The sequence below is a fragment of the Elaeis guineensis genome, chromosome 6, assembly GCF_000442705.2.
Source record: "Elaeis guineensis isolate ETL-2024a chromosome 6, EG11, whole genome shotgun sequence".
Classification (NCBI taxonomy): domain Eukaryota; kingdom Viridiplantae; phylum Streptophyta; class Magnoliopsida; order Arecales; family Arecaceae; genus Elaeis; species Elaeis guineensis.
In genome coordinates, this window is record NC_025998.2 from 119,937,874 (window position 1) to 119,963,912 (window position 26,039).

General features: G+C 45.7%; 1 protein-coding gene across 5 annotated transcripts; it reads left to right on the forward strand.

Annotated features, from left to right (window-relative positions):
* The first annotated feature begins 496 nt into the window (after positions 1-496).
* Positions 497-25,796, forward strand: LOC105046751 (uncharacterized). 5 transcript variants are annotated; one of them, XM_073259666.1, is made up of 6 exons: positions 497-696; positions 854-915; positions 19,633-19,763; positions 22,496-22,945; positions 24,565-25,178; positions 25,300-25,796. In XM_073259666.1, the coding sequence occupies exons 2-5, from the start codon at positions 889-891 to the stop codon at positions 24,977-24,979; spliced, it is 1,023 nt and encodes a 340-aa protein (XP_073115767.1). In that variant the 5' UTR covers positions 497-696; positions 854-888; the 3' UTR covers positions 24,980-25,178; positions 25,300-25,796. The 5 variants fall into 5 exon arrangements, with proteins under 5 accessions (XP_073115767.1, XP_073115766.1, XP_073115763.1 ...); XM_073259665.1 differs by having other exon boundaries at positions 498-696; positions 843-915; XM_073259662.1 differs by lacking the exons at positions 497-696; positions 854-915 and adding an exon at positions 18,963-19,142.
* The last annotated feature ends 243 nt before the right edge of the window (positions 25,797-26,039 follow it).

Below are 26,039 nucleotides of genomic sequence, written 5' to 3' on the forward strand. Positions count from 1 at the left end.
AAAGTGACAAATCTAGAAGGCAAAAGACAATTGTAGGCTCATAGCTACCTCTTCAGCTGCATTATCAAGTAATTTTGTTGTGGCTACAATGTAAGTAACTCAATTGAAAAGCAGTACAAAACAAAGTTGGTGTATTTAACAGACCAACAACCTTGGAAATTAAGTCACAGTAAGGTCTTGCAATTCACAAGATAGTAGGACTATTCGTGAGACACCAAATGTGACCAGTGATTGACCAGATAAGGCAGTGATCCGTTATAGCATTAAAAAATAAATAAATAATAAAAGAAGTTTGTCCAGGAGGCCAGTTGGGAGACTTTTGAGTTCTTAACGGGCTGGGCGGTTCGGGTATGAAATACCCGATAATCTGAAGCCCGAAAACCCGAAAAGACAGCTCCATGCCCAAATTAAGCCGCCCCACGCTCCCGTTCGATTAGCGGCCGTTATTTAGCCGAGGGCAGCGATTTCGGAGATTTCAGATAAGAAGGGAAGAAAGTGGGAGCGAGAGAGGGAGGGAGGCAAGAGGGAATCGCTCCGTTAGGATTTATACCCTAGAAGCGAGAAACATAAGAGCGTGAGAGAGAGAGGGAGGGAAGGAGGAGGGCGGCATCTGCACGGCGGGCGGCGGTGGCGGGGGAACGAGGGGAGTAGGTGGCGGCCGGTGGCGGGGGCGGGGGGAGCACCGATTCTTTAAATGTAATTACTATCCTTTTGCTTTACTTTTTATTCCCAAATTCTCTTTTTCTGCTGTCGCTAGTTTGTAATTTTAAATTTATATTCGTGTTGATTTTTAAAGATGCTAATTAATTGGGTGGGTTATCTTTAATTGTGATATTGTTTAGTGGAATTCCAGGGTCGAAAAATGAGGGTCTGAAGTTAATTCGGAACATGGCATTGTTAGCACACCAGACGCAGGTATGTGATATCAGATATCTATCTCCCTGTTGTTGGCACGCGTTGTCTTGTTCCACTGAATTATGATAGGTTGAGGATATTTTTCTTGAAAAATTTGTTTCTTTCTTATTTATTTTAGACAATGTATTTAAAGTTTTCGTAATTAAGAGTTATTTGATGAAAAGTGTTGCGGCCAATCGCCTCGTCGATCGATCGCCGGGGGACGTGCACCTGCAAAAACGAGAAGTCCACACTGACCGGAGGCGGCTCCGGCGGGGACCCTCCGACGGTCAAGTCAGAGAGGTGACCGGGCAACAGTGAAATGTAGACAGAGAGCTCGATCGAGAGAGGAGAAGAGAGGGAGAGGAGCGAGCCTGTGTTTTTGGAGTCGAGAAGTGGGGGAGCGGACCGGATCCCTTGCACTGTTGCCTTCCCCAGTTTATATAGTGGAGCACGGTATGGCGCCGTCATTAATGGCGCAGATAAGTGAGGAACTGTCAACTCACTGTAGACTGTCAGAGTCGCCGTGAAAGTGTCATGTCGCCGTGTGGCCGTCAAATCACCAGGGTTGACAATGCCCTCGGCGGGACAATGCCCCTAGATAGCCGTGCCGCATGTTGCTGTCAGAATTGACAAGGTCCGGCGGCTGTACGGCGATTGGAGGAGCCGACCGACCCTAAGTCGGTGGCCAGCTGAGTGGCGTCGGGCCCCTCCGTTGGTCGGCGAATCCTTCGTGAGTCGGTCATCAGATCTCTGGGTTCAGTCGGTCGGAAAAGGTGCGCCCGACATATCCTCAGTCGGTCGTGAGCCGATAATTAGCCGGTGGTGGCGTCCGTCAGTCGGTCGCTCCGACCGTCAATTGGTCGGTCCGGCCGTCGGTCGGTCGGTTGGGCCGTCAGTCGGTCGGTCCTTCCGACAGTCGGTCGGTTCCTCCGGCCATCGGTCGGTCGGTGGGTATTCCCCAACAGTTGCCCCCCTCCACTCCTAAGTCGGATGGTGAGCTGGCCGATGCTCTCACTCGGGCAGCAATCATGGGCGACTAGGAGTGGGGTTGTCGTATGCACAGATCCGACCGTACCGCCGGCTGACCCGATGTCAGACGTCTCATAAATGCCAAGCGATCTGGACGTCTAGTCGGTGTCAGATGTCACGTCGGCGTCAGGTGTCAGACGTCGCGTCTGATGTCAGGCGTCGCGTCTTGTCGTCGTCAGACGTTACGTCGGTGTCAGGAGATCGGGCGCCGGACGATACGGTGTCAGACGACCGAATATCCGGCGCCGATCGTGGGAGCGTGGGGCGCTGGCAGGCGTCCCATCGGGAACGCGAATCGGCGCGGGCGCATAAATGCGGAACCGCGTCCCCGCGTGCCGCGTGTCGAAGGTGGTTGGCCGGCGCCCCCCGCATTCAATATGGGCGGTGCGGCCGTCCCGGGACGGGGCGCGCCGAATCCTCAGCCACCCGGAGGCTGCCATGTGTCGCGCATCCATGGAGTTTCGGTCGGCGCGGAGTCATCTTGGCCGTCGGTCGGGCCTATATATATAGGACCTCTTGGACCCAAGACCCCACCATTGCCATTTTGCTGCCGAAACTCTGTCCGGGCGATTTCTCAGTCGTCGCGGGCAGAGCTTTCTTGCTTCCAGAAGAGCTCCTCCGGTTCGTGGTCTCCTCTTCGTCCTCCTCATCTTCTTCTTCTCCTCCGTTCCTTTTTCATTCGGTTCCGGTACAATGGCCAGGAATCTGACTCAGGGAGCTCGGTCGGGGAACCCGACTGACGACTCCCGATCGACTCCGGAAGATGAGGTTTCCTCGCTTTCGGGGCCGAATGTTGATCGGCTTCGGGAGCAGTATTGCATCCCGGAGCAGTTTCAACTGTCCGCTCCAGGGGTCGGCGGTCGGGTTAACAGCCCTCCGCCCGGTCAGCTGGCGCTGTATGTCGAGGACCTTCGCACGGGTCTTCGGCTCCCGATTCCGGAGTTCGTTCGGAATCTTCTGAACTATTACGGACTCTGTCCGGCGCAGCTAGCGCCGAACTCTGTCCGGCTCATAATTAGTTTTGCGTTGTTGTGTCAGCTCTTGCTGACCAACCCTCGCATTTCTCTCTTCCGGGCCTTCTTTGTGCTCCGACCCCACCTTAAAGCCCGAGGGTGGTGGCTCTTCAACCCCCGGAAGGGTCTTTCCTTCATCACCGGTCTTCCATCGTCCATTCATGGGTGGAAGAACCAATTCTTCTTTGTTTCTTCTCCGTCTTCTTGGGACTTTCCTTCTCACTGGGGCGTGCCCCGAACCGAAGCCAATGACAACAGTCGGGTGGAAGCGGACGACCGGGAGGACTTCCACCGACTAAAAGATATGTCGGTCCCGAAGCAGAGGGAGCTTGTCACCGAACAAGCTCTCTATGACGCCGGCTTAAGCTTGGTCCCCCGACTAGGTATCGTCCGATTTCTCGGTCTCCTTTTCATCCGACCCTTAGTCCGGTTCTTTAGTTAACACTTTTGTCGGTATTGCAGGGACACCTCCAAGAATGCGGCCGACAGACGCGGAGATTCGGCAATTCGCGACGAGGAAGAGGCCAGCATCGGGGGCCGGACCTTCGCGCCCCTCGAAGAAGCCTGCTCCAGCGGCGCCGATCGTCGAAGCGTCGGTGACCGATCAGTCGGAGCCCGTCATCGCGCTCGCGGCTCCGGCGGCTCGTACGGAGGAGAGGCCGGTGGAGGAGGCGGCCGAAGGAGCGTCGGCGGCATCACCGGAGGCGGAGGAGCTGGATGTCGTTCGGGAAACCGAACATCATCCGGCAGGGTCCGTGGCCGCAGCGGGGGGTGCTGGTTCCACTTCGAGCATCCCCTCGTTGCCGGTTCCGTCGGTCGGGGCGGCCGATCGGGGGAAAGCCCCGATGGACCCCGCAGACGAAACGAGGTCGGGGAGCCGATCTGTGCCGCCCAGCGCACAGTTCCCCGAGGGCGCGTCGGCGTTGGCCGACCACAACCTGGCGAGGAGGTTGTGCCAGGGGATTCTTCTTCCGGCCGACGTTGAGTCGCTGAGATCTCGGCAGGTAACCGAGATGCTGTCCAGGTTCTATCCGACTATGGTCGAGGTAAGCTTCGCATCACCTTCTCTTTTCCTTAGAAGTTTTTCTTGTTATGTGATCCTGACGAAGCATTTGCAATCGGCAGCTGATCTATACAATGTCGGAACTGGAGGTCGGGTACCGGAGGTTCGGCAATGTCCGGGCCGCTTATAAGGAGAGGTCGGCGGCGGTCGAAGCCGAGAGGGCGATGTTGGCCGACCATCTTCAGCAGTCGGCCGATCGGGAGGCCAAGTTAGTAGACGAGGTCTCCCAGCTTGGGTTCGAGCTTAGGTCGGCCAAGAAGGAGGCCAGACATAAGGGTCGGGCCGTGCGTCGTCTTCGGCACGAACGAGACGGCACCACTGCCGAACTCCAAGGCGAGCGCGAGCAGCTTCGGGTGAGCCTGGAGAAGCTCGCGAAGGCCGAGGAGGAGCTTTCGATCGCCCAGGCTGACGCCGACATAGCAAAGGCGGAGGCGGAGTCGGCGAAGGAATCGCTCGGCCGCGCGGAGGAAGAGGCAAGGTCGGCGAGGGAGTCGGCCGACCGAGCGGTTGAAGACTTCCGGGTCTCCGACCAATATCGGGAGGAGATGCTTGAGTCGGGTTTCGCCTCGTACCGGGTGGGGTACGAGGACGGTCGGGAGGCAGTCCGGGCCTTGTATCCGGGGCTTGACCTTAGCAGCATCGTCCCACCGGGGACCGAGGAGGAAGCCACCGAGGAGATGGCCGACCAGCTGTCGGGAGGCGTAGTTGCTGCGGAGGAAGTCGTCCCGGAGGAAGCGGCGCCGACTTTGAGTCCCCCGCCGACCGAAGGACCAGCTCCAACCGTTGACCCGGCTCCGCTCGTGGCCGATACACCAGTCATCCCCGATCTCCCATCGGTCGAGGAGATCGACTCAGACGGGTGATCGGGCTATACCGATTTTCATTTGCCTTTTCTATTTTTTTTTTTTTTTGAAATACATGTAATCGGGCTTCGACCCGACTTTGTACTTTTGAATGAAAATTTTGAATGAAAATTTCTTCTGTTTTCCCTTTGTCTCCTTCTTCCGAATGCATAGTTGAATGCCTTAGTGAGTCATTAACTTGTGTAAGTCGCTAACTCACATAAGTCGGTAGGACGTTCGGCAACTCGTGCCGCTACGAAGGAAGGGTAAGTCCCGACTTTGGGTCGGCTTCTGATAGTCGAGCTCATCAGTCGGGCGCGTCTTGTTGAGTCGGGAGCCGACCGAACCTGGTAAAGGTTCGGTAGTCGGGCTTCCATAGACGCGTTCAGTCGAATGTCGTCCGGCGCAGTGTCGGGGGAACGGCAATAAGTCGGATCCCCATGCTCTTGCGTCGGGTATTCGTTCTGTATCTTTCGACATACGGTAGCAAGCCGAATGTCGTCCAGCCGGCCGTAGGTCGGTCGGCAAGTCGTGGATGCGACTAAGGTCGCGTTGTGCGATAGACGGTGGTAAGCCGAATATCCCTCGACCGGCCGTGGTCTGGTCGGAAGTCGCGACGTCAGTCGCGTAGGCTTTTCGCCTCTCTTTGGTCGGGGCCCGATCGGCTTGTCAGCCGATGGTTTGGCCCGAAAGTTCGACCGTAGAAGGAGTGTTAACTCCCGTCCACGAGGGTGCATCGGTCCTCGTAAGGGTCCGACGTACCGTCGATCGTCGAAGGAGTGTCAACTCCCGTCAATAAGGGTTCATCGGTCCTTGTAAGGGTCCGATGCATCGTCGATCGTCGATCGTCGAAGGAGTGTCAACTCCCGACCATGTAGATGAGTCGGTCCTCACAGGGGTCCGATGGATCACCGGCGATAAGGCCGTTGGTTCCAGGAGGACACTAAGTCCACATCGTCATGTCGGGGCTTGACCTTGATGAGCACCGATCATTAGTCGAAGAGTTAAAACTCCGAACTTTCAAACTGAATTTGTATTCCGACTACTGAATCACAAAGTTCATTGGTAATACAGCTTCAAGTTATCGGCGTTCCAAGTTCGGGGAATGGGTTTCCCCTCAAGGGTCTCCAGTCGGTAGGCTCTCGGACCGTAGGTGTCTGCTACCTTGTAGGGTCCTTCCCAATTCGAGGCCAGCTTCCCTTGGTCCAAGGGCTTCGAGACTTCTGCCTTCCTCAAGACCAAGTCGCCAGGCCTGAAAAGCTTCGGTCTGACCTTGGCGTTGTAATACCGGGCGATCCTCTGCCGGTACGAAGCCATGCGAATTTGGGCCTCGTCCCGCAGTTCGGGGAGGAGGTCTAGGTCGGCCCTCCGACTCTCGGAGTTGTCTGGCTCTTGGTACCGCTCGATCCTTGAAGATGGCAGTCCAATCTCGAGCGGGATCATGGCCTCCGTTCCATAGGCCAAACTGAAAGGCGACTCCCCGGTCGGAACGCGGGGGGTCGTTCGGTAAGCCCACAGAACGGAGCCTAGCTCGTCGACCCAGAGACCTTTGGCTTCGTTTAGTCGGGTCTTGAGTCCGTGGAGCAAGGTTCGGTTGGTCACCTCGACCTCGTCGTTGGACTGGGGGTGCCCGACCGAAGTCAGTCGGTGCCTGATGTGGAACCTGGCGCAGAAGTCTCTGAAGTCCTGGTTGTCGAATTGCCGTCCGTTGTCGGTGATGATGGTGTGCAGCAATCCGAACCTGAAGATGACGGATTTCTGGATAAAGTCCTCCATCTTCCGCTCGGTGATCTGCGCCAATGGTTCGGCCTCCACCCACTTGGTGAAGTAGTCGATGGCGACAACGATGAACTTCCTCTGGCCCGACGCTGGTGGAAAAGGACCGAGAATGTCGACCCCCCACTGGGCGAAGGGCCACGGAGCGACAATAGGGGCAATTTGGCTGGCCGGTTGGTGTTGAATATTGGCATACTTTTGACATGGCTCGCACCTCCGGACCAACTCGGCTGCATCCCTCTTCATGGTAGGCCAGTAATAACCTTGTCGCAGGACCTTGTAGGCCAGGGACTTGCCCCCCAAGTGGTTCCCGCAAATTCCTTCGTGAACCTCTCGGAGAGCGTAGTCGGCGTCGGTCGGTCCCAAACACCTTAGCAGGGGGAGGGAGAACGACCTTTTGTACAGTCGGCCGTCCATGATGACATATTGTGAGGCTGACCATCGGAGTCGCTTGGCCTCCGTGGGATCTTCGGGGCTGACCCCATCGGTCAGATACCGAACGATCGGGTCCATCCAACTTGGTTCGGATGTCAGCTGCAGTACCTCGTCGACCCGATCGATGCTCGGGTGCTCGAGATTCTCCACGAATGTCCGACCCAAGGAGTCGAAGGCCGAAGTCGCCAGTGTGGAGAGTGCGTCGGCACGGGCGTTCTCCGACCTAGGGATGTGGAAAATTTCGAAATACTTGAGGCGTGCCATGAGGTCCTTCACTTTCTGAAGGTACTTGACCATGGTCGGATCTCGCGCCTCAAATTCGCCCTTGACCTGCCCTACGATCAGCTGAGAGTCGAAGAATGTCCGGAGGCTGTCGACGCCCAGCTCCCTTGCCATCCTCAAGCCGGCGAGGAGTGCCTCGTATTCGGCTTGGTTGTTGGAGGCCTTGAAGTCGAACCGGAGGGCGTACTCGGTGACCACCCCATCCGAATTCGTGAGCAGGAGCCCGGCCCCACTTCCCTGAGCGTTTGAGGCTCCGTCGATGTGGAGTACCCAGGTGGAGATCGGGTCTGGCTCAGAGACCGCATCTCGTCCTGGGTCTTCAGCTCCCGACCCTTGGCCGGTTGTCGGGCATTCGGCGATGAAGTCGGCCAAGACCTGAGCTTTCAGGGCAGGCCTTGGTCGGTACTGAATGTCGAACTCGCTGAGCTTTATCGCCCACTTCGCGAGTCGTCCAGATGTGTCGGGTCGGCGCAGTATCGCCCTCAGGGGCTGATTGGTGAGCACCACTATGGCGTGAGCCTGGAAGTATGGACGGAGTCGTTGCGCGGAGACGGTCAGGGCGAAAATCATCTTTTCCGTCTCCGAGTATCTGGCCTCTGTGCCGTGGAGCACCTTGCTGGTGTAGTAGATAGGCTGATGGGTTCGGCACTCGTTTTCTCGGACGAGCACCGAACTGATCGCCTCAGAAGATGTGGCCAAGTAGAGATACAGGGTTTCCCCGACCTGCGGCTTTACGAGCAGCGGTGGGGAAGCCAAGTACCTCTTCAGGTCTTCGAAGGCCTGTTGGCACTCATCCGACCAAGAAAATCCATTTGCGTGACGCAAAGTTTTGAAAAACGGGAGGCACCTTTCAGCTGATCGAGAAATGAATCGGCTAAGAGCGACAATTCTTCCGTTCAGCTGTTGGACCTCCTTCTTGGTGTTCGGATGACGCATGTCGAGGATTGCCTTTATCTTCTCAGGGTTGGCCTCAATCCCTCTCTGAGAAACGAGGAATCCGAGGAACTTCCCTGAGGTCACCCCAAAAGCACACTTGGTCGGGTTGAGCTTCATTCGATGTCGTCGAAGGGTGTGGAAGGTCTCCTCGAGATCCTGAACATGGTCCGGGATCTGTGTGCTTTTCACCAGCATGTCGTCCACGTACACCTCCATGTTGCGGCCGATCTGGTCTTTGAAGACCTTATTGACGAGTCGCTGGTAGGTGGCGCCGGCGTTCTTCAGTCCGAAGGGCATCACCCGATAACAGTAGAGGCCCTTGGGAGTCACGAACGCGGTGTGCTCCTCGTCTTCAGGCGCCATTCGGATCTGGTTGTACCCGGCGAAGGCGTCCATGAAGCTGAGCAGTCGAAATCTGGACGTCACATCCACCAGCTGGTCGATCTTGGGAAGCGGGAAGCTATCTTTTGGGCAGGCTCGGTTGAGATCGGTGTAGTCGATGCAGATCCTCCACTTCCCGTTGGTTTTTTTGACCATGACAACATTGGCGAGCCAATCGGGATACGTGGATTCTCGGATGAAGCCTGCTTCGAGTAGCTTGTTCACTTCTTCGTCGATGGCCCTCTGCCTTTCTGGAGCGAAGGACCTTTTCTTCTGCCTCACCGGCCTCATCGTCGGGTCGATGTTGAGTCGGTGGGTTATTGTTTCTGGGGGGATGCCCGACATATCTGCTGCCGACCAAGCAAATATGTCGGCATTGGCCGTCAGCAGCTCTGTCAGTCGGCGTAGTTCGGTGTCGGGCAGTTGGGATCCGACCCAAACTTTTCTGTCGGGATTTTCTCCTATCGGGATCGCCTCGAGCTGCTCGGCCGGCGAACCTCGTTCTTCCTCCTCCCGTTGGTCCAGCTTGTCGATTGTCAGAGAACCCCTCGACTCGTCGCTTTGAGCGGAGATTTGGAAGCATCGTCGGGCGAGCTGTTGATCTCCGCGCATCTCCCCGATTCCGTTTTTTGTCGGGAACCGAACAAGGAGATGGTACGTCGAGACGATTGCCCTGAGGGCGTTCAATCCGGGTCGTCCGAGTATGGTGTTGTAGGTCGAAGGAACTTGGACGACCGCGAAAGTTAGGCGGACCGTGCTTTGCCGTGGTTCGGTGCCGACCGTCACGAGCAGGGTGATTTCTCCCTCTGTCGTGACGGCGTCTCCGACAAAGCCGATCAAGGGCATGGAGACCCTCTTGAGTCGGTCAGTTGACAGTTGCATTCGGGAGAAGGTCGAGTAAAACAAAACATTCGTTGAACTTCCATTATCAACAAAAATTTATTTTACATCATAATTTGCTATTGTCGCCGACACAACAACAGCATCGTCGTGGGGAGTTTGGATGCCCCGAACGTCGTCCTCTGTGAAGGTGATTACGCCGTCCGGGCGCGGCCTTTTCGTCGGCTCCCCTCCCGCAGACGTCCCCGGGCCCAGCCGCTTGGAGATCATGTTGATGACTCCGGCCGTCGGCTGATTGTTCGCCGCTTCTTCAGTCGGCTGGGGTCGTCGATCGGCAACTGGTTGGGTCGGCGGACCCTTCCGAAATTTGCCGAGATATCCCCGGCGGATGAGAGCTTCGATCTCATCCTTCAGCTGGATGCACTGCTCGGTGTCGTGGCCGTGGCTTCGGTGAAATCGGCAGTACTTCCGACGGTCGAGGCCCTTTGCCTTCAGAGGCGGAGGCCGTCGCAGGTATTCTTCCCCCTCGATCTCCATCAGGATCTGCGCACGAAGAGCGGAGAGAGGAGTGTAGGAGTCATACCTGGGGCGTGCTGGCCTCGGAGTCTGTTGCCGGGGTGACTTTTGGATTTGTCGGGGTGGCGAGACCCGACTATCGGTCGGGGGCTTGCTAGGTTCGGCGGGCTCCCGACCTTTCCTCCGCTTCTCTTTCGGGCCTCTGGGCTCGGCCAAGCGTCGGTCGGACGCTCCTTCGTCCGCACGCATATACTTGTACGCGCGCTCCAGTAGCTCGGCGTATGTCCGGGGGAGGGTCTTGTCCAGAGAATAGGTGAATCGGGACGCCTTCAGGCCCCGCTTCATGGCTGAGACAGCCATGTCTTCGTTGAGGTCCCGGACCTCAAGCGTGGCCGGGTTGAATCGCGCCACGAAGTGTCGGAGCGTCTCATTTTCCCCCTGCTTGAGGGAGAAAAGGCTGTCCGACGTTCGCGGCGGCTTTCGGCTGGTGCTGAAATGGGCCACGAACGAGTGCTCGAGCTGCCCGAAGGAGTGGATACTTCCCGACCGGAGGCCAGAGTATCAGGCCCTGGCAGCCTTGCGGAGCGTAGCGGGGAAGCCGATGCAAAAAAGAGCGTCGGTTGCCCCTTGAATCGTCATGAGAGCTTTATAGCCCTCGAGATGGTCGACTGGGTCGGTGGAGCCGCCGTATGGCTCCACGTGCGGCATTTTGAACCGACTGGGAATCAGCTCGTCGAGGACCAGTCGGGAGAGAGGTTGGGCGGTCTGGAAGTCGACGTCGTTCGAAGACTTCTGGCCGTCCATCTGCAACTGGGTGAGTCGGCGGTCGATCTCCTCGAACCGGCGCTCGTAGTCGTCCGCTCGTCGATGCTGGGAGATCTCGGGAGTGGAGTCTCCGGAAGACTCCGAGAGGGTGACCAACGGCGTGCGCGGTCGTTTCTCCTTCCTTGCCCGTTCCATCGGGGAAGGAGAGGGCCGCTGGGACCGTCGGTCATCGTGCCAAGGTCGTCCCTCCTCTTCTCCGTGGGAGCGCTGTTGGGGGCACTCGCATGGAGGCGACGGGGATCGGCGCGGTCGTCGGCGGCTGCTCCTGGAGGGCATCGGACGGGCCGCCGGTTGCTGCTGGAGGCTTTTGACTGCGTCCGTCAGTACGGTCATCTGCCGTACGATGGCCGCAATCTGCGCCTCCGTGGTCACTGCAGGGCGCGGAGAGCTGGGCTCCGCCGCCGGTGGTGGCGGGGAGGCCTCTTCCCGGTGAGAAGAGCGCCTTGCCGATCCAGTGATTCTCGATCGTTGAGCTCTTGTCTTTGTCATGCTGACCCCTACCTGGCGCGCCAATCTGTTGCGGCCAATCGCCTCGTCGATCGATCGTCGGGGGACGTGCACCTGCAAAAACGAGAAGTCCACACTGACCGGAGGCGGCTTCGGCGGGGACCCTCCGACGGTCAAGTCAGAGAGGTGACCGGGCAACAGTGAAATGTAGACAGAGAGCTCGATCGAGAGAGGAGAAGAGAGGGAGAGGAGCGAGCCTGTGTTTTTGGAGTCGAGAAGTGGGGGAGCGGATCGGATCCCTTGCACTGTTGCCTTCCCCGGTTTATATAGTGGAGCACGGTATGGCGCCATCATTAATGGCGCAGACAAGTGAGAAACTGTCAACTCACTGTAGACTGTCAGAGTCGCCGTGAAAGTGTCATGTCGCCGTGTGGCTGTCAAATCATCAGGGTTGACAATGCCCTCGGCGGGACAATGCCCCTAGATAGCCGTGCCGCATGTTGCTGTCTTAACTGACAAGGTCTGGCGGCTGTACGGCGATTGGAGGAGCCGACCGACCCTAAGTCGGTGGCCAGCTGAGTGGCGTCGGGCCCCTCCGTTGGTCGGCGAATCCTTCGTGAGTCGGTCATCAGACCTCTGGGTTCAGTCGGTCGGGAAAGGTGCGCCCGACATATCCTCAGTCGGTCGTGAGCCGATAATTAGCCGGTGGTGGCGTCCGTCAGTCGGTCGCTCCGACCGCCAATTGGTCGGTCCGGCCGTCGGTCGGTCGGTTGGGCCGTCAGTCGGTCGGTCCTTCCGGCAGTCGGTCGGTTCCTCCGGCCATCGGTCGGTCGGTCGGTGGGTATTCCCCAACAAAAAGCATGGAGTTGTTTTTGGTTTTGACCATTTATGCCCTTGTAGGGGCTTGGACCCCTTTCCTTGACCCAGAAAAATAAAATTATTCACCGATTTGAGTGCTTATTTCTTACGTGGCCATAGAGTTTAGCGAAGAAGAGGAAGAAGAAGATCTTTGCTGATTTGAGGAAGCCAACCTCCTAAACTAAAGAATAAGGATAACACTTAATGTCCTTACAATTCCAATCAGATTAATTTCAATAGAATACAAAAACTAGGACCCCAATATCATATAACTACCTACAAATATTCACCACAGTAGACTTCAAAGACACAAACTACTTCAACATCTAGGGATGTGCACTGGTTGAGTTGGGTCAGTTTAGGATAAACTTAAAACCAAACTGCTTTTGATTTAGTAAAACCAAAATTGTAATCAAACCAATGGTTTATAAAAACCAAACGAAAGTAAACTGAGATATTTGGTTCGGTTCATTGGGTTGAGGAGATCCAATTTTAGGTTTGTTGTGCCAAGTTGAGATATCTGAGCATTGCCTGTTTGTGACAGTTTTCTTGGAGATTTTATTTGAAAAATTCATCTAAACAAATCTATAAAATCCAAAGAGAGAGAGAGAGAGAGAGAGAGAGAGAGAGAGCTGGAAAGTAGACCAGAGAAAGGTTTTGGATGCTCTCCAATTCCTTCTAGACATCTAATTCCAAAATCTCTCTTCACTGTACTTCCCATTCCAAGAATTTAAAGAAGCACATTTGGGATACAAAAGTGAAGTGATCAATTGGAAAGAGAAGAAAAGATTAAAAAATGAATAGTTAAGAAAGTGGTGATGATTTGATGAGGTTCCTAGCATGGAACTTTATGAGGGAATAGTGGGGCTTGAAAGAGATGGGATACCCCATGAGGCACAAGAAAGATGTCTCCCTTGCCCATCACAATCGAACTAGCCACCAAGCGATGATACCATTGGCTCGTCGTCTTTGGATTGATAGGTTGAGGGGGGTTTGGTTGTTGTGGTGGTGAAGAGAAGAAGAGATATGGTGAGATAAGGTCCGTGTGAGGAAGAGTTGCGACAGCCCGATAGGATGAGGGAGCTTTGGTGGCTATGGCGGTGAGGAGAAGATGAGATCGTGAGAGAAGGTGCGATGGATGGTTGTTCAAGTGGGAAGGAGAACTGTGAAAAATGATTAAGGTTAGGACCAAAATCGTTTAAGAGGCTATATATATAATTAGACTTGACTACACTTAAGTGGATCTCCACTCAAATCTGATCAAATTAAGATTTGGCAATGAAGGTTGCATATCAATGATCTGAGTTGCTAGATGTGATTTACTATCTCTAGATTGTTTATATACCAAAAATCATATGATCTAGAGACTTCTAGCTTGTGCATCAAATGGTCAAAAGTACGTGTATTATTTCAGGCCAAGATTCGCTGTACCGATACCGGAGTGCGTACTGACGTCAGGCCGGTATGGTACGATATCAGTACCATACCGTACCGACATACGGTATGCTCCGGCATACCGATTCGATCCCGGTATAATTTTTTTGTTTTATTTCTTTTTTTGGATCATCAAGTTATTAATTTATAAATACAATCTCAAAATTATATTATATTGCATATTATTGACATATTTAAGTTCAATTTTTGAGTTCATAGCGGTACAGGGATTCTTGATCCAAAATTTTAAATATGTATTTATTTACATTATATTACAACTCTAACATCCTAAAATTAAAAAAAAATATATAAATGTGCATTAAAATGTATCTAAACTTTTAAAGTACAAAGCATAAAAAATGATATACTAATCTCAAGATCTGCTCTACATTTAATATCTCGTCGAGTGTCTGTGACACTCGTAGATATTTGAATCATCGACATAATCTGGAGGAACATTAGTCCAACCCTCTGATCAAGATGCACTGTACTTCTGAATATTCATTCCATAAGGTATCCTCTCTGGATTGTAAGATATCTCAGATCTCTCACTCAAACTCTGGCTCTGAGAAGTATCTTCGGGATGATGGTATGGCTGTGAATTTTTTTCTTACAATTTTCTGCAAGTATAACAAAATACGGTAGTTTAATAATTATTAAAAAAATATTATATATAAATTCAAAAAAAATTAATAATAATTTTAAAACTTATAAATTCAAAAAAATACGTTATATGCTTCAAATAATATTTTTGAATTAAATAAAATATAACACTATTTTTACATATTTTTTATTTGATAATATTTTTTTATTATTTAAATAATAGATTTAAGTAGTTTGAGTCATTCTAAAAATGATTCTGAAATTTTGATTTTTTATTTTTTTGAATTTATTTTTTAATAAATTTTTATGAATAAATATATATATAAATATTTAAAAAATATAATTAATAAAAATCAATGATTTTACTATCATTATGTAAATCTTCTAAAGATCTATCATATATGATCAAATCATACCAAAATCAAAAAATTTTGGCATAATTTTTTTTTTATTTTCATACTTCTTCATTCTTATCCTTTTTTTAACAACAAAAACATAAACAATAAAATATTTATTAAAAGAATAATACATTACCTTGGTCAAAAATCAGCGTCTCCTCGATCCAGTGCTGTAATTTGACGGAATTTTTTTCTCTTTTCTCTTTTTCTAATTTTTTCAGCGTCTCGTTTTTCTCTCAGGCGAGCTTGAGAGTTCTAAAAGAGCTCTCGAATCTCTCAGACAAACCACCTGGGCTGTCACTAAAAGACAGCCCAGATCCCACTACAACCCCCCCACAACCCCCCACACCCCACGTGAAGTTTGTCGGTACGGTTCGGTTCAACGCCGAACCGAACTGTACCGAGCCATACCGTCCGAAACTCAATGCCGAACTGAACCGTACTTAGCCATACCGCCCGATTTCGGGTGTATGGCGTCGAACCATGCCGAACCGTCCGATTCGGTGTGGTTCAGAGCTATTTTCTGAGAAAAATAGCCGAACCGAATTGGCTGGCCGCTGGTCCGGTTCGGTACATCCCGTACTAGGCGGTTCGGCCCGGTACGGTATTTCTTGTTTCAGGATATATAAACTGTCTAATTTTTTGACTGCTTGATGCGTAGGCTAGGAGTCTCCAAATTAGAAGATTTTTGGTGTGTAAGAAGTTTAAAGATAGTAGATCATATCTAATTTTTCGTATTGCCAATGAGAGACTCCCATTATCCGATCTAAACTTGATTGGGTCTGAGTAGAGATCCACTCGAATATAGGTAAGTGTACCTCTCTCTCTCTCTATGTGTGTGTGTGTGTATTTTGATTTGGGTTGATTTTTCAAAATCCTAACAAAAATTGAATTGATTTTTTCAATTTGAGAATTTTTCAAACTAAACCAGAACCTCTATAGAAAAACTGATTTAAATCAATCCAAAGTGATCAGTTTGGTTGGGGTTGTGAGTTGGTCAGTTTTTTGCACATCCCTATCAACACCACAAATTACAAATATATGACCACCACAAAGTAACCAACATAAGAGATTTTTACATAATAAACTAAGCAAAAATGGCATCCTAGTCCAAACTCCAAATACATAAAAATTCATCCCTTCTTCAAAGCATCTTGTCCTCAAAGTTGGCATTAGGAAAGTTTTTTTTTTCCCAAGTAGCACCCGACTTTCCAACTCCTTCCCATTGTACAAGGTTTTTTTATAATATCCTATTTCCCTTCTTGACCATGTGGCAGTCAAGGATGGCTGCTGGCTGTTGCTGTATAACATCTTTATTTGTCATTGGAGGCAATGTAGTATGGACAGAAATATCACCATACACTTTCTTGTTGAGGCAAGAGATATGGAACACGATATATAAGAGAACTTTTTGGCAATCGAATTTGTAAGCAACTTGTCCAACATATTGGATCACCCTATGTGGGCCAAAATATATGGGAACTAGCTTGGGGTTCCTTCTCATTGCCACAGTTGTTTGTTGGTGGTTGAAGGCAAAATCTTCCACGTTTAAAGCATTTGATACGATCTGGAGCTACACACAAGGGATCACTAGTTGCCTTCTTATAGAGGGCGAGATCCTCCACATTACATGTGGGACTAATTCCCAATTTGAGAGGTAAACCTAGAATATAGGCATTGGCATTGATTTTGTGGAGAATCTTATATGGTCATGCATGTTTTGCTTGAAGTTTCTTTATAGCACCCATTTGACATCTCTCAGGACAAAAGCGCACCAGTAGCACCTGCAGCATGTAACTCATAAATGACAAAATCCTTGTGTAAGGAGAACTAGGTATACACAATCATTGGTTCTTAAAGTGATAACCATCCTGGATGATATAATCTACACTTTTGGTATGTGCATCACTCATCAATGATTTGTAAATTTTGCTAAAATCTTGACAAGAAGCACTGTCATCTCTAATGCACTCAAATCTATCCATCTTGACATGAGCAAGATGCAAGATATAGCCACCACCATGCTAAGAGCATCAACAAGTTTGTTTTGAACAATAAGACAATGCTTGAGGAGAAAGGTGTACTTTTGGATAAACTCCATCTACTTAATATGTCGAGGCCTTTGTTGCTTTTGAGAGTCCAAATGTTTAAGGGCCTAAGGGTATAAATACAAGACAAACACTTTAGGTAGGAGATAATTCATCCAATATCTCAATGCCTGCTTAATTGCATATAATTCTTTGTCATAGGTGGAATAACTTTTTCCTTGTCTAACCTCCACATATCCCTACTTCTAGGGCATCACAAACTACCTCCATCTCTGGTGATCACAAGCTTGTGATAGAGGAAGTCAAGTTGGTTTGTTGAACACATCTGTACTCCCCTGATGCGTTTTTTAAGGTTCCGCCAGATTGGATGCTTGAGTTCCAGCAACGCTAAACAATTGAAGAATGAAATTTGAGGTCCCATTTTGCCATCTTTTGGAGTTCTATATCATTCATTACAAACAAGTCAGTAGCCAAAATTTTCCATCCTGGGTAGAATGCATGGGCAGGCTAGAAAAATCTCACACAATTTTTCCAAGTGCCCGTAGCTAATGAACCCTAAGAACAACATCAGATCCTCCCAAAGCTATGAAAAAAACAGTGGTGATTGAGTGCCCTTGGAGATTTGGTGTTACCCCTGAAAACCCAATGTTGACCATAACTTGGAGTTGACTTCAAGATTGAATTGGAGGCAAATCTTTTTCGCAACTGTAGAACAAAGAAAATCTTGAGCCAAGCCTAAATCAATCAACACTGCCATGCTTTGTTGGTCCAATTTCCCTCCCAGTTGCATGGTTTATGGTGTAGAAGCACCTGTAATGGCATGAAGACATTTCTCAAGTGTTTTTTCTAGTTCTATTTTAACCACAATCCGCAATATCATTAGGCATTTCCATGATCTCTGCACTCCCTTCTTAGGGTTCGACACTGTCCAGCAGGTACAATTTTTTTAAATTTGCATTCATTCCAGGGGCATATTTTTCATTAAAATTGTAGCGCAGCCGATGATCACACCTTTCTTACATTCTTCGTGTGCAACCCTTTTGATTGAAATGGTCAAAGGTTTAATACTGTCGACATTACCAGAGAGGCTGGTTTACGCTCCTTTAAAATGTATAGGCCTCCTCCATAGGTTCAACTTCATCTCTTGCAAGCTGGCCAGATCATTAGCTGCTGAAAGAATCTTGGATTTAAACATTTGGACATCCAACTGAATATCATCTGTGAGCTTGCTGATGAAGCAATTCATTATGAGTGTTCTGTCAATTCCTTCTACCCGATGTGCTAAGATTTCAAATTGGGTTTGGTACTTCTCTGCTATTGTAGTTTATCTTTGTTTTGTAAGAGTGACTGGTAGATCCTATAACTCTGTTAGGCCAAACTGGGTTTTCAAAACTTTCGTTAAAGAATCCCAACTAATAATAGAGCTAGAATTATCCATCCATTTGAACCATGACATGCTTTGTGCTTCATATAACAAGAGGCAAGTAAAGACCGATGCTGAGGGTTGGTTTGATGGTATTTAAAGAATTGTTCTGCTCTACAAGATTAACTAGTTAGATTCGTTCTATAAACCTTAGGGAAGTTCAAGCGAGTTGTTATTTGAATGCTACCTAACAATTTAAAATTTTGGCCTTGGAAGTGATGATTTATACTGTCCATCTGATCCATCTCCTCGATCTTTATAGTGACACCGAGACAAGGATTCATCGTCAGCTATGACAACATGGAGTTGTTGCATGAGTCCTTTGATGACCTTTTGTTATGACCAAATTGTCTCTTGCAACTAATTCACAGACTCTGCAAATTGGCAAAGCCCAATACCCTCGGCCATATATGGAACGACCTAGCCCTGATGCCTAAACTATCACATGGCCATGGAGTTTAAAGAAGAGGAAGAAGACCTTGCTGCTTCAAGGGAGCCAACCTACTAAATTCTATAATGAGGATCACAGTTCACTATCCTTTCAGTTCCATTATCTTAGTTGGTATGGAATTCAACAATAGGACTTCTAATATATCACAGTTCACTATCCTTTCAGTTCCATTATGCTAGTTTGTATGGAATTGAACAATAGGACTCTAAAGTTATGGCATTACTTTCTGATGTTCATCACTATAGACTTCAAAAACACAAGCTACTTAAACAACGTGAGACTACAAACATATAACACCACTTGATGCTACTGCCCAACTGTTGCGACTTGGGATGGTTTGGCTTTGAGATACCATATCGGGATGCTATTTTTTCCAAAATTTTAACTTTTTGAATTAAATAAATTTATTTAATCAATTTTGGTATATTTTAGTATCCTTAAAAATGGTTTCTGAATCAGTGATGGGGTGAAGAGAAAGCCATGCTGAACAAAACTTACTGCTTCCACAAACTGGTTCATTTTCAGAACTTCACAGTAGAGAAGGGAGAGAAATTAAGGGAAGAAGATGAATATAACAGAAAGGAAGGAGGCATAACCCTCCTAGGCTTTTTTCTTGTATTTCTTTTTGCAAGTAATACTGAAAGTGTGAGCTCACAACTAACCATGCTACCTACTAGCTTTCTTTTATTCTCCATTTTGGAGTCTCAAACTTATACAATTTGGAATGAGAATTTTATTGTGATGATTTGGCATTACACTACAGTCATGTAATTCTATTTTAATCTCTTGTAATGATGAAGCTGGTAGAGAAAATTTACTCAAAATTTTGTTCTTCTAGAGAACTGAAAGAGCTGATCCCCTGCAAAGTAGATCCAGGGAGGTTGTTTCCCCTTCAAGCAAACCTGTTGCCTTCTTTAACATGAATAAAGCTTTTATCAGTACCCCCACTTCTTCACTTTAACATGTATAGAGTTTTCATGAAGTTGGGCTTGAAAAAAAAAAAAAAAGATATGGAAAATCAGAATGTTGATATTTGTGTGTCTTTAGTTACCATGTCATGCATCCTATTTCCATGTGTAGTGCCAAACCAGATAACTAATATTCTATGATTATCCATGTCTGTATTTTGTTGCAGGGTTCTTATTCAATCCATTCCTTGAGACCTAAAGCATTGACCCATGAAGTGAGGTGGGGATCTTTTGTAGCATTTCAGTTCAGTGGAAGGAAAGATAAGTCTATACCATTGAAGCTTCAGTTCCATTTCAGGTGAGAGGTAAAAAGTTTAAGGCCCCCTTTGGCATGGCTGTAGGTAATAGAGCTTTTGTCTATAAAGGTTTGGGTGGTGGAGCTTTTAATAAAAGATTTTTGCCATTTGGTAACTACATATTTGAAGTACTATGGAACTTGGTAAAGAAACTGAGAAAGCTCTTTTGATATCATGAAATGACAATATAGTGTTTTCAATTGTCCAATTGTTTGTCGTATAAAAATTGTTATTATAAAGTATTCTTAATTTATAGATTATTTATTTTGATAGAATCTAAATAATATAATAAATAATAATAAATAATAGTATCATTATATAATATTATAGTATTATTTTATGTAATATCGTTTATTATAATAAATAATATTATATTATTGTAATATAATAGTACTAGTAAAACAATATAAAATTATATATCTATCTTATTATATTATATAGTAATATACTATCAAAAACTATTAGTATTGGTATTTTCGTTTCCTTGGAAGCTTATATTAAAATGAAAATAGCTTCATGATGTATCTTAGGTAGAGCTTTGCTCAAAAGTTTTGAATTGGAGTTTTTCCTTAGTAGACTTTTTTAGCTTTTGGAGGAGGTAGAAAGCTATTTCAAATTTTTACCAAACACCTCATAATCACCCAAAGGAGCTTTTGACCCTCCAGGAAGCACTTTTTGGAGGGCCAGAAGCTTTGTTGAATAGGTAGAATCTAAGAGTGATAAGCTATTTGAGCTGAAATTAATTTATATCACTGTTGCATTATTGGTTTATCATAGATAAACATTTGTTATGAGATCTGGAGTTGTTTTAACAAAAAGTTATATAGAACACGATGTTGATGGGAATTGGGAAACCCATCATATATTTAATGAAACTTAAGCAAATCTAGGTGTTCTTATTTACGAAAGAGGTTTCTCTGTCATGTATTGTTTGATGCCTATTCTCCTATAAGTATTGTATTTTTAGTATCCAATGTTTCCTTTTGCAAGTGAAAAGAAATTAAGGTGCTTTCTTAGTTTTGAAGTTGAAACAATGGTTAAATTTGCAACATGCAAAATGAGAATTGGATATTCCTTTGTATAATGAAGGCATCAGCACTGCGGTACAAAAAGTGGTGCCGACCACCAGATCCGAGCCTTTGTTTTTCAATCTTATCAGGAAATGAAGAACACATTTTTAGTTGCATTGAGCGAGATCTCATTTCATATAGGTTCCTTGTCTAGATGAATGCATCAGAAGATATGAAATGGAAAACTAGAGATTTATGATAAGTGAATCTCACCCTAAAAAACGAGGGATGAATTCTAGTGCAACTGAGGCAAATGATGGCTTAGCAGATTTCTTAACTCACTATTTTTATCTTCTTATCTAAACTAGGAATTTTCAAATCAAGATTATGTCTACATTTTTGTTAACAAAGAATTTAGTAAAATTAAGACTTTTTAATCTTAAAACCTAAATCGAAAACCCCTTATCCCATCTTCATGGGGTTCACTTGGTAGGTTAAGTTATGATCTAAAAAGTTTGACAAGTAGCATGTTCATTTGAATATCTATTTTCTTGTTTAATTTAATATTGATATTTTGGAGGGCTGTAAATAGATATCTGAGTCCATTTGATGTGATGGATACACTTCTAGGTACTTTTTATGATGTGTAAGTTTGTGAGGACTCGTTTGGTTCATGAGAAGAATCTTTTTCCTTGGAATATTATTTTTGAAAAATTGATTTATGAAAATATGATGCTTGGGAAAGTGGTTTTGGCATGTTTGGTTGACCATAGAAAGTGGCTTATTTTAGAGTGGCATATGTTTGGTTAAATATCCACTTTCTTAGGAAAGCTGTGTAAAGTACCTAGTATATCCTAAAGAAAAACTTTTTCCTTTTCTACACATTACCATTGTTCAAATAAAAAAAATTATGATGGTGAAGGGTATTTTTGGCCATAGGACGTGGTGGAGGGTTTGAGGTGTTGTGGTGGAGGGAATATTCATTTCAACCATATGTCTTTTGATGGCTTAAAAGGGTATTTTTGGAAAAAAAGAGTTTTCAATTCCCATCCCGTAGGAAAGCCAAAATTCCATGTCCTGCATGGTCTTTTCTTTCGTATGAAACATGGGAATTTTGTTCCCATGGGAACATCTTTTCCAATCTCACTCTTTTGAAAACTCCCAACCAAACAAGAGGGTTTTCTCCACTTCCCGTTGACCACACACCCCCCCGCCACTACCTGTGAACCAAATGAGTCCTAAGTGTTGTAGCAAAGTCTATTTTTACGGACTCGTTACTTTGGAGAGTCTTACTCTACTATTTGCTTAATTTTTTTATGAGGTTAATATTCTCTATTCAAATAAGGGGTGGATATTGTTTTTGGAGCTATGTCCTTGTAGAACTTTATCTTATTTTAATATGGATTATTTCTCAGAAGTGTTATGTAATTTCGTAGTGCAACTGCAATAAAAAGCCTTTCTGAAACATATGAGGCTTTGGATTTCAGTTTATGAAGAGAATGCGTGCGTCCTTCAACTTATCCTTTTATTATCTTCTGAAATATATATTGAATGAACAAAAATTCTATCTGTTTTTTTCACCTGTTCAGTATATTTTTTATTGGACATTTTATTCTCTGCTGTTCCTATGATGTCATGTACATCAAGTGCATGTAAAGTCTTCTCACTTTTTGCAATTTCACAGTGCTGAAAATTCTCTTGCATTATTTTGCTTGCTGTACCAGAGGCCAACCTGTTATTTTACTAAAAGGCAAAGCTTTCAAAGTCTCATCGTTTAAAGGCAATGCCCAGAATGATGAACGAGAAGGCAGAGATAGTAGCTCAAAATTTCCCAAGGCACCGGTTCAGCTCTCTGCACAACAAGAAAGAGAAGAAATTCTGTCAGATTCTCATGATGTGCAAAAGCATTCACTATCTTATGCACCTGAAGTCAGGGAGGAAACTACAGCTGGATCTCTTGCAATACAAAAACTTTTCAGAAAGTGGTTGATCATGTTGCGAACACAGACACCTAGTCTGAGAATGGATGGAAACTTCCACGAAGAACCAGCTGAGAATGTAACAATTGAAGGTCAACATGTAACTATAAGAATGAGGGCCGGGAATATGCTGAAGGCTGCACTGGTATACTTCTTGGGACTTGATGCAGCAATATCTGTCCCATTATTGATATTGTAAGTTCTGAGATAGTGCCTTTGCTCATAATTGTTCTTTGCTGTTATACTTTTCCACTTGAATGTGCTCATATACGAATATTAACTTGATATGGTATCATATTTTGCTTGCAATTATTGTGATTGGTTGCAAGATCGCCTTCTCCATGCTTGCAATAATCTACAATTTCAAAAATATTTTGGGCGATTTTCTTTGGTAGCTTTATGCACATATGATGATCTCTGGTAGTGTATTCCACTCTTTGTTTAGGGCTTTGTGAATTCTGTATTCCCTGCATGAGCGGGAAGTATATCGTGAAGCTTTTTGTTTGACTAAGGAGAGGAGGTGGTGGAAGGAAGTAGGAAGGATTGGAGGGGCTGTTGATTTTGCACCCCCAAGAATATTGGGATAATTTCAATGTATCTAAAAGTTGTTTCCAGGATCCCAAAAATCTCGCGATTGTGTTATTAACAGCCTCCCTGATCACTTATTTCTCCCTTTGCATCCAAGTCTCAGCTATAATTCTAAAGTCTTTGTGTTACATGGTCTTAACCATACAGATGGTGTCATATTGCTGTGGCAGCTTGGAATTCCTACAACCCTTCAATAATAAATTCTAAAGACGGCTTAACATTTTTATGTGTAATTAGACTTTTGACTTAGTGTTAACATAAACAAATGGTCATTGACCAATTGTAATAAATATTAAGCATTCTTGATTTAGTATGAAATGATATTTGGACAAACCGGGCTTGGCCACTTGTCCCTCATATAAGAAGCATCGCAAGAGGCCAAGTGTAGGTAGTTATCCTTGTAATTAACTATTAAAAGGAAGTTATTTGGAAGAGCAAGCACCAAGGAGAAAGTTACCAATGGAGGAAACTACCTCAGGGAAGGTAGTTATTTTTGTAAAGAACTACTTTTCTGCATCTAGAAGGCAAGAATACTACTTTGGACTTTATCTTGGTGTTTGCAACAATATTATGTATGAAAGGTATCAAAGAAGTATGACTTCAGATGGAATGAAAGTTAATTCACTTGCTTTATTGGATATGGTTCTTCTCTTTGCTATATATTTTATTTTTCCACTTTCATTTATGATTGGATTTAAATCTTTGCATGAAAGGCAAAGTAAAGAACCTGGACATTCTAGAAAAACTTCCCTTTGACCTAAGCCATGGTCAACCATGATAAAAGTTAAGAGTGTGCTAACACTCAGCTACAGTTGAACATACCTCAAAACTTTTTATCATTGTCATCCAAAAAATTTGATGCTATGGAATATTTACTTTATTTAGTTACTTTGCCTTTTGCTTGAATGTTATCAAGAGTTTGCATATGATAAGAGGGGTTTTTGTTTTAATTAATTATTTAAAGATGTATGGTATGTAAAGTCATTGAGTTGTCAAAAGACGTGAATTTTTATTTTTTTATGGTGTGGGGTTTTCTCCAGTGCCATGTAATTTATCTTTATGTAGTCAATGAATCAAAGAATTGCAAACGGTTTTCTATGCTTTTTATCATAGTAGGGTTATCTTACTAGAATTTATTTACCTACTTATCATAACATTGTCTGCAGTGAGATGAAATTAGATTTTTAGGTAGGAAAGAAAGCTGATTTATGTGCTGTTTCTTGCAGCATACCATGGTACCTAACAGTCAAATTGGTGTATGGAGTTGAAGTCACTAAGGAGTTGACACCTTTATGGGTTCTTGGGCCACTAATCGTCGCTTTCTATATAAAAATTATTCAAGGGCTCTGTTTGCTATACCTTTTCCTCTTCATGCAAGCTTCTAGACTGATAAAGAACCTACCGATTTACTCTTCATTGGTCTATACTTACATTGCTCCGGGAAAGCTTAAAGCATTTATCTGGGCCCTCTTCTGGAAGCCTATAATAGACATCAAAAACTTAGATTACAAAGCTCTTTTGAGACAAAAATTCAAACAACTTGAAGAGTGGGCACTTGAGAAATATCTGGATTTCATCGAATTGATATGGCCATACTATTGCAGAACTATCCGATTTTTGAAGAAAGCCCATTTCATTTAGCTGCAGTTATCAAAGAATACAGTTATCGTGAGCATCTCTTTATGTATTTCATGAACGATCATTAAGTTTGGCTATAACTGATGATTTTTTATGAGGATTTTGCTAGAAAAGGTGATGCAGTGGACATTCTGGTATTCCTCATTAAACAAACTTTTCCTCCTTGAGAATGAGAGGTTATGATTGGGGATGTGACTTTCAGGTATCTGAACTCTTTATAGCAGTTATTTGATTTATTCTGTAATTGTTAAATTTTTCATTTCCCCTCTTATTGTGATGAAATGAAAATGTAATGACACCATTTGATGATCTGACCTTCACAGATCTGATACTTTGGGTACATGAAGGAGTTAATGTTTTTCTGGGGTTCAGCATTGAAGTACTTTGTCAAAATTTGTGAAGATTGCCATGTAAAATTTATGTTGTGATATTGACAGGTGAGTTTTTTCTCTAATGTCTCGTGGTCCTGGAAGAATCGCCTTCAAAGCTTTTGAGCTCTGCAGTATGGATTATTTAGATTATAGAATAAATCAGCTTCCTAATATCTGAATGATGGAAGCCTTTTGTAAAAAAATTTGGAAGAAATAATGTCTGTGTGGTAGTCATAAGTGCAAGTTTATTTTTGTTTGTACAGATTTGGTCATCAGCACCACAGCAAAATCAGCCGACCATGCTGCGATGTTGTTTGTTTTGTGTGTTTAGGGGATGGCTGTTCGAATATGGTTGTGATTATTGGGTGGGATTGCTGAGTGCAGTGGTGTCAACTTGGAAGTTCATCAATTTGAATGATGGTTATAAGAAAATAGTTTTTGACTTGTTACCATCTGAAGTTAAAGAGATGCACATGAAATCAGTTTTAGATATTAAGCTCGGTGTTTCAGGAGTTTTTATTTATAATTAAGGGCTTATTTGAATATTCTTATAGGATTAGACTGAAAATTTTGAAGGATTTGTGGATTGAACTGCTTATTCAAGTATGGCTTTATCAGCCAATATCTCCAAACCAAAGTTCTGTGGGAAAAAAAAGAGACTGGTCTTCAGGAGATGCGAGGTAGATGGCCCA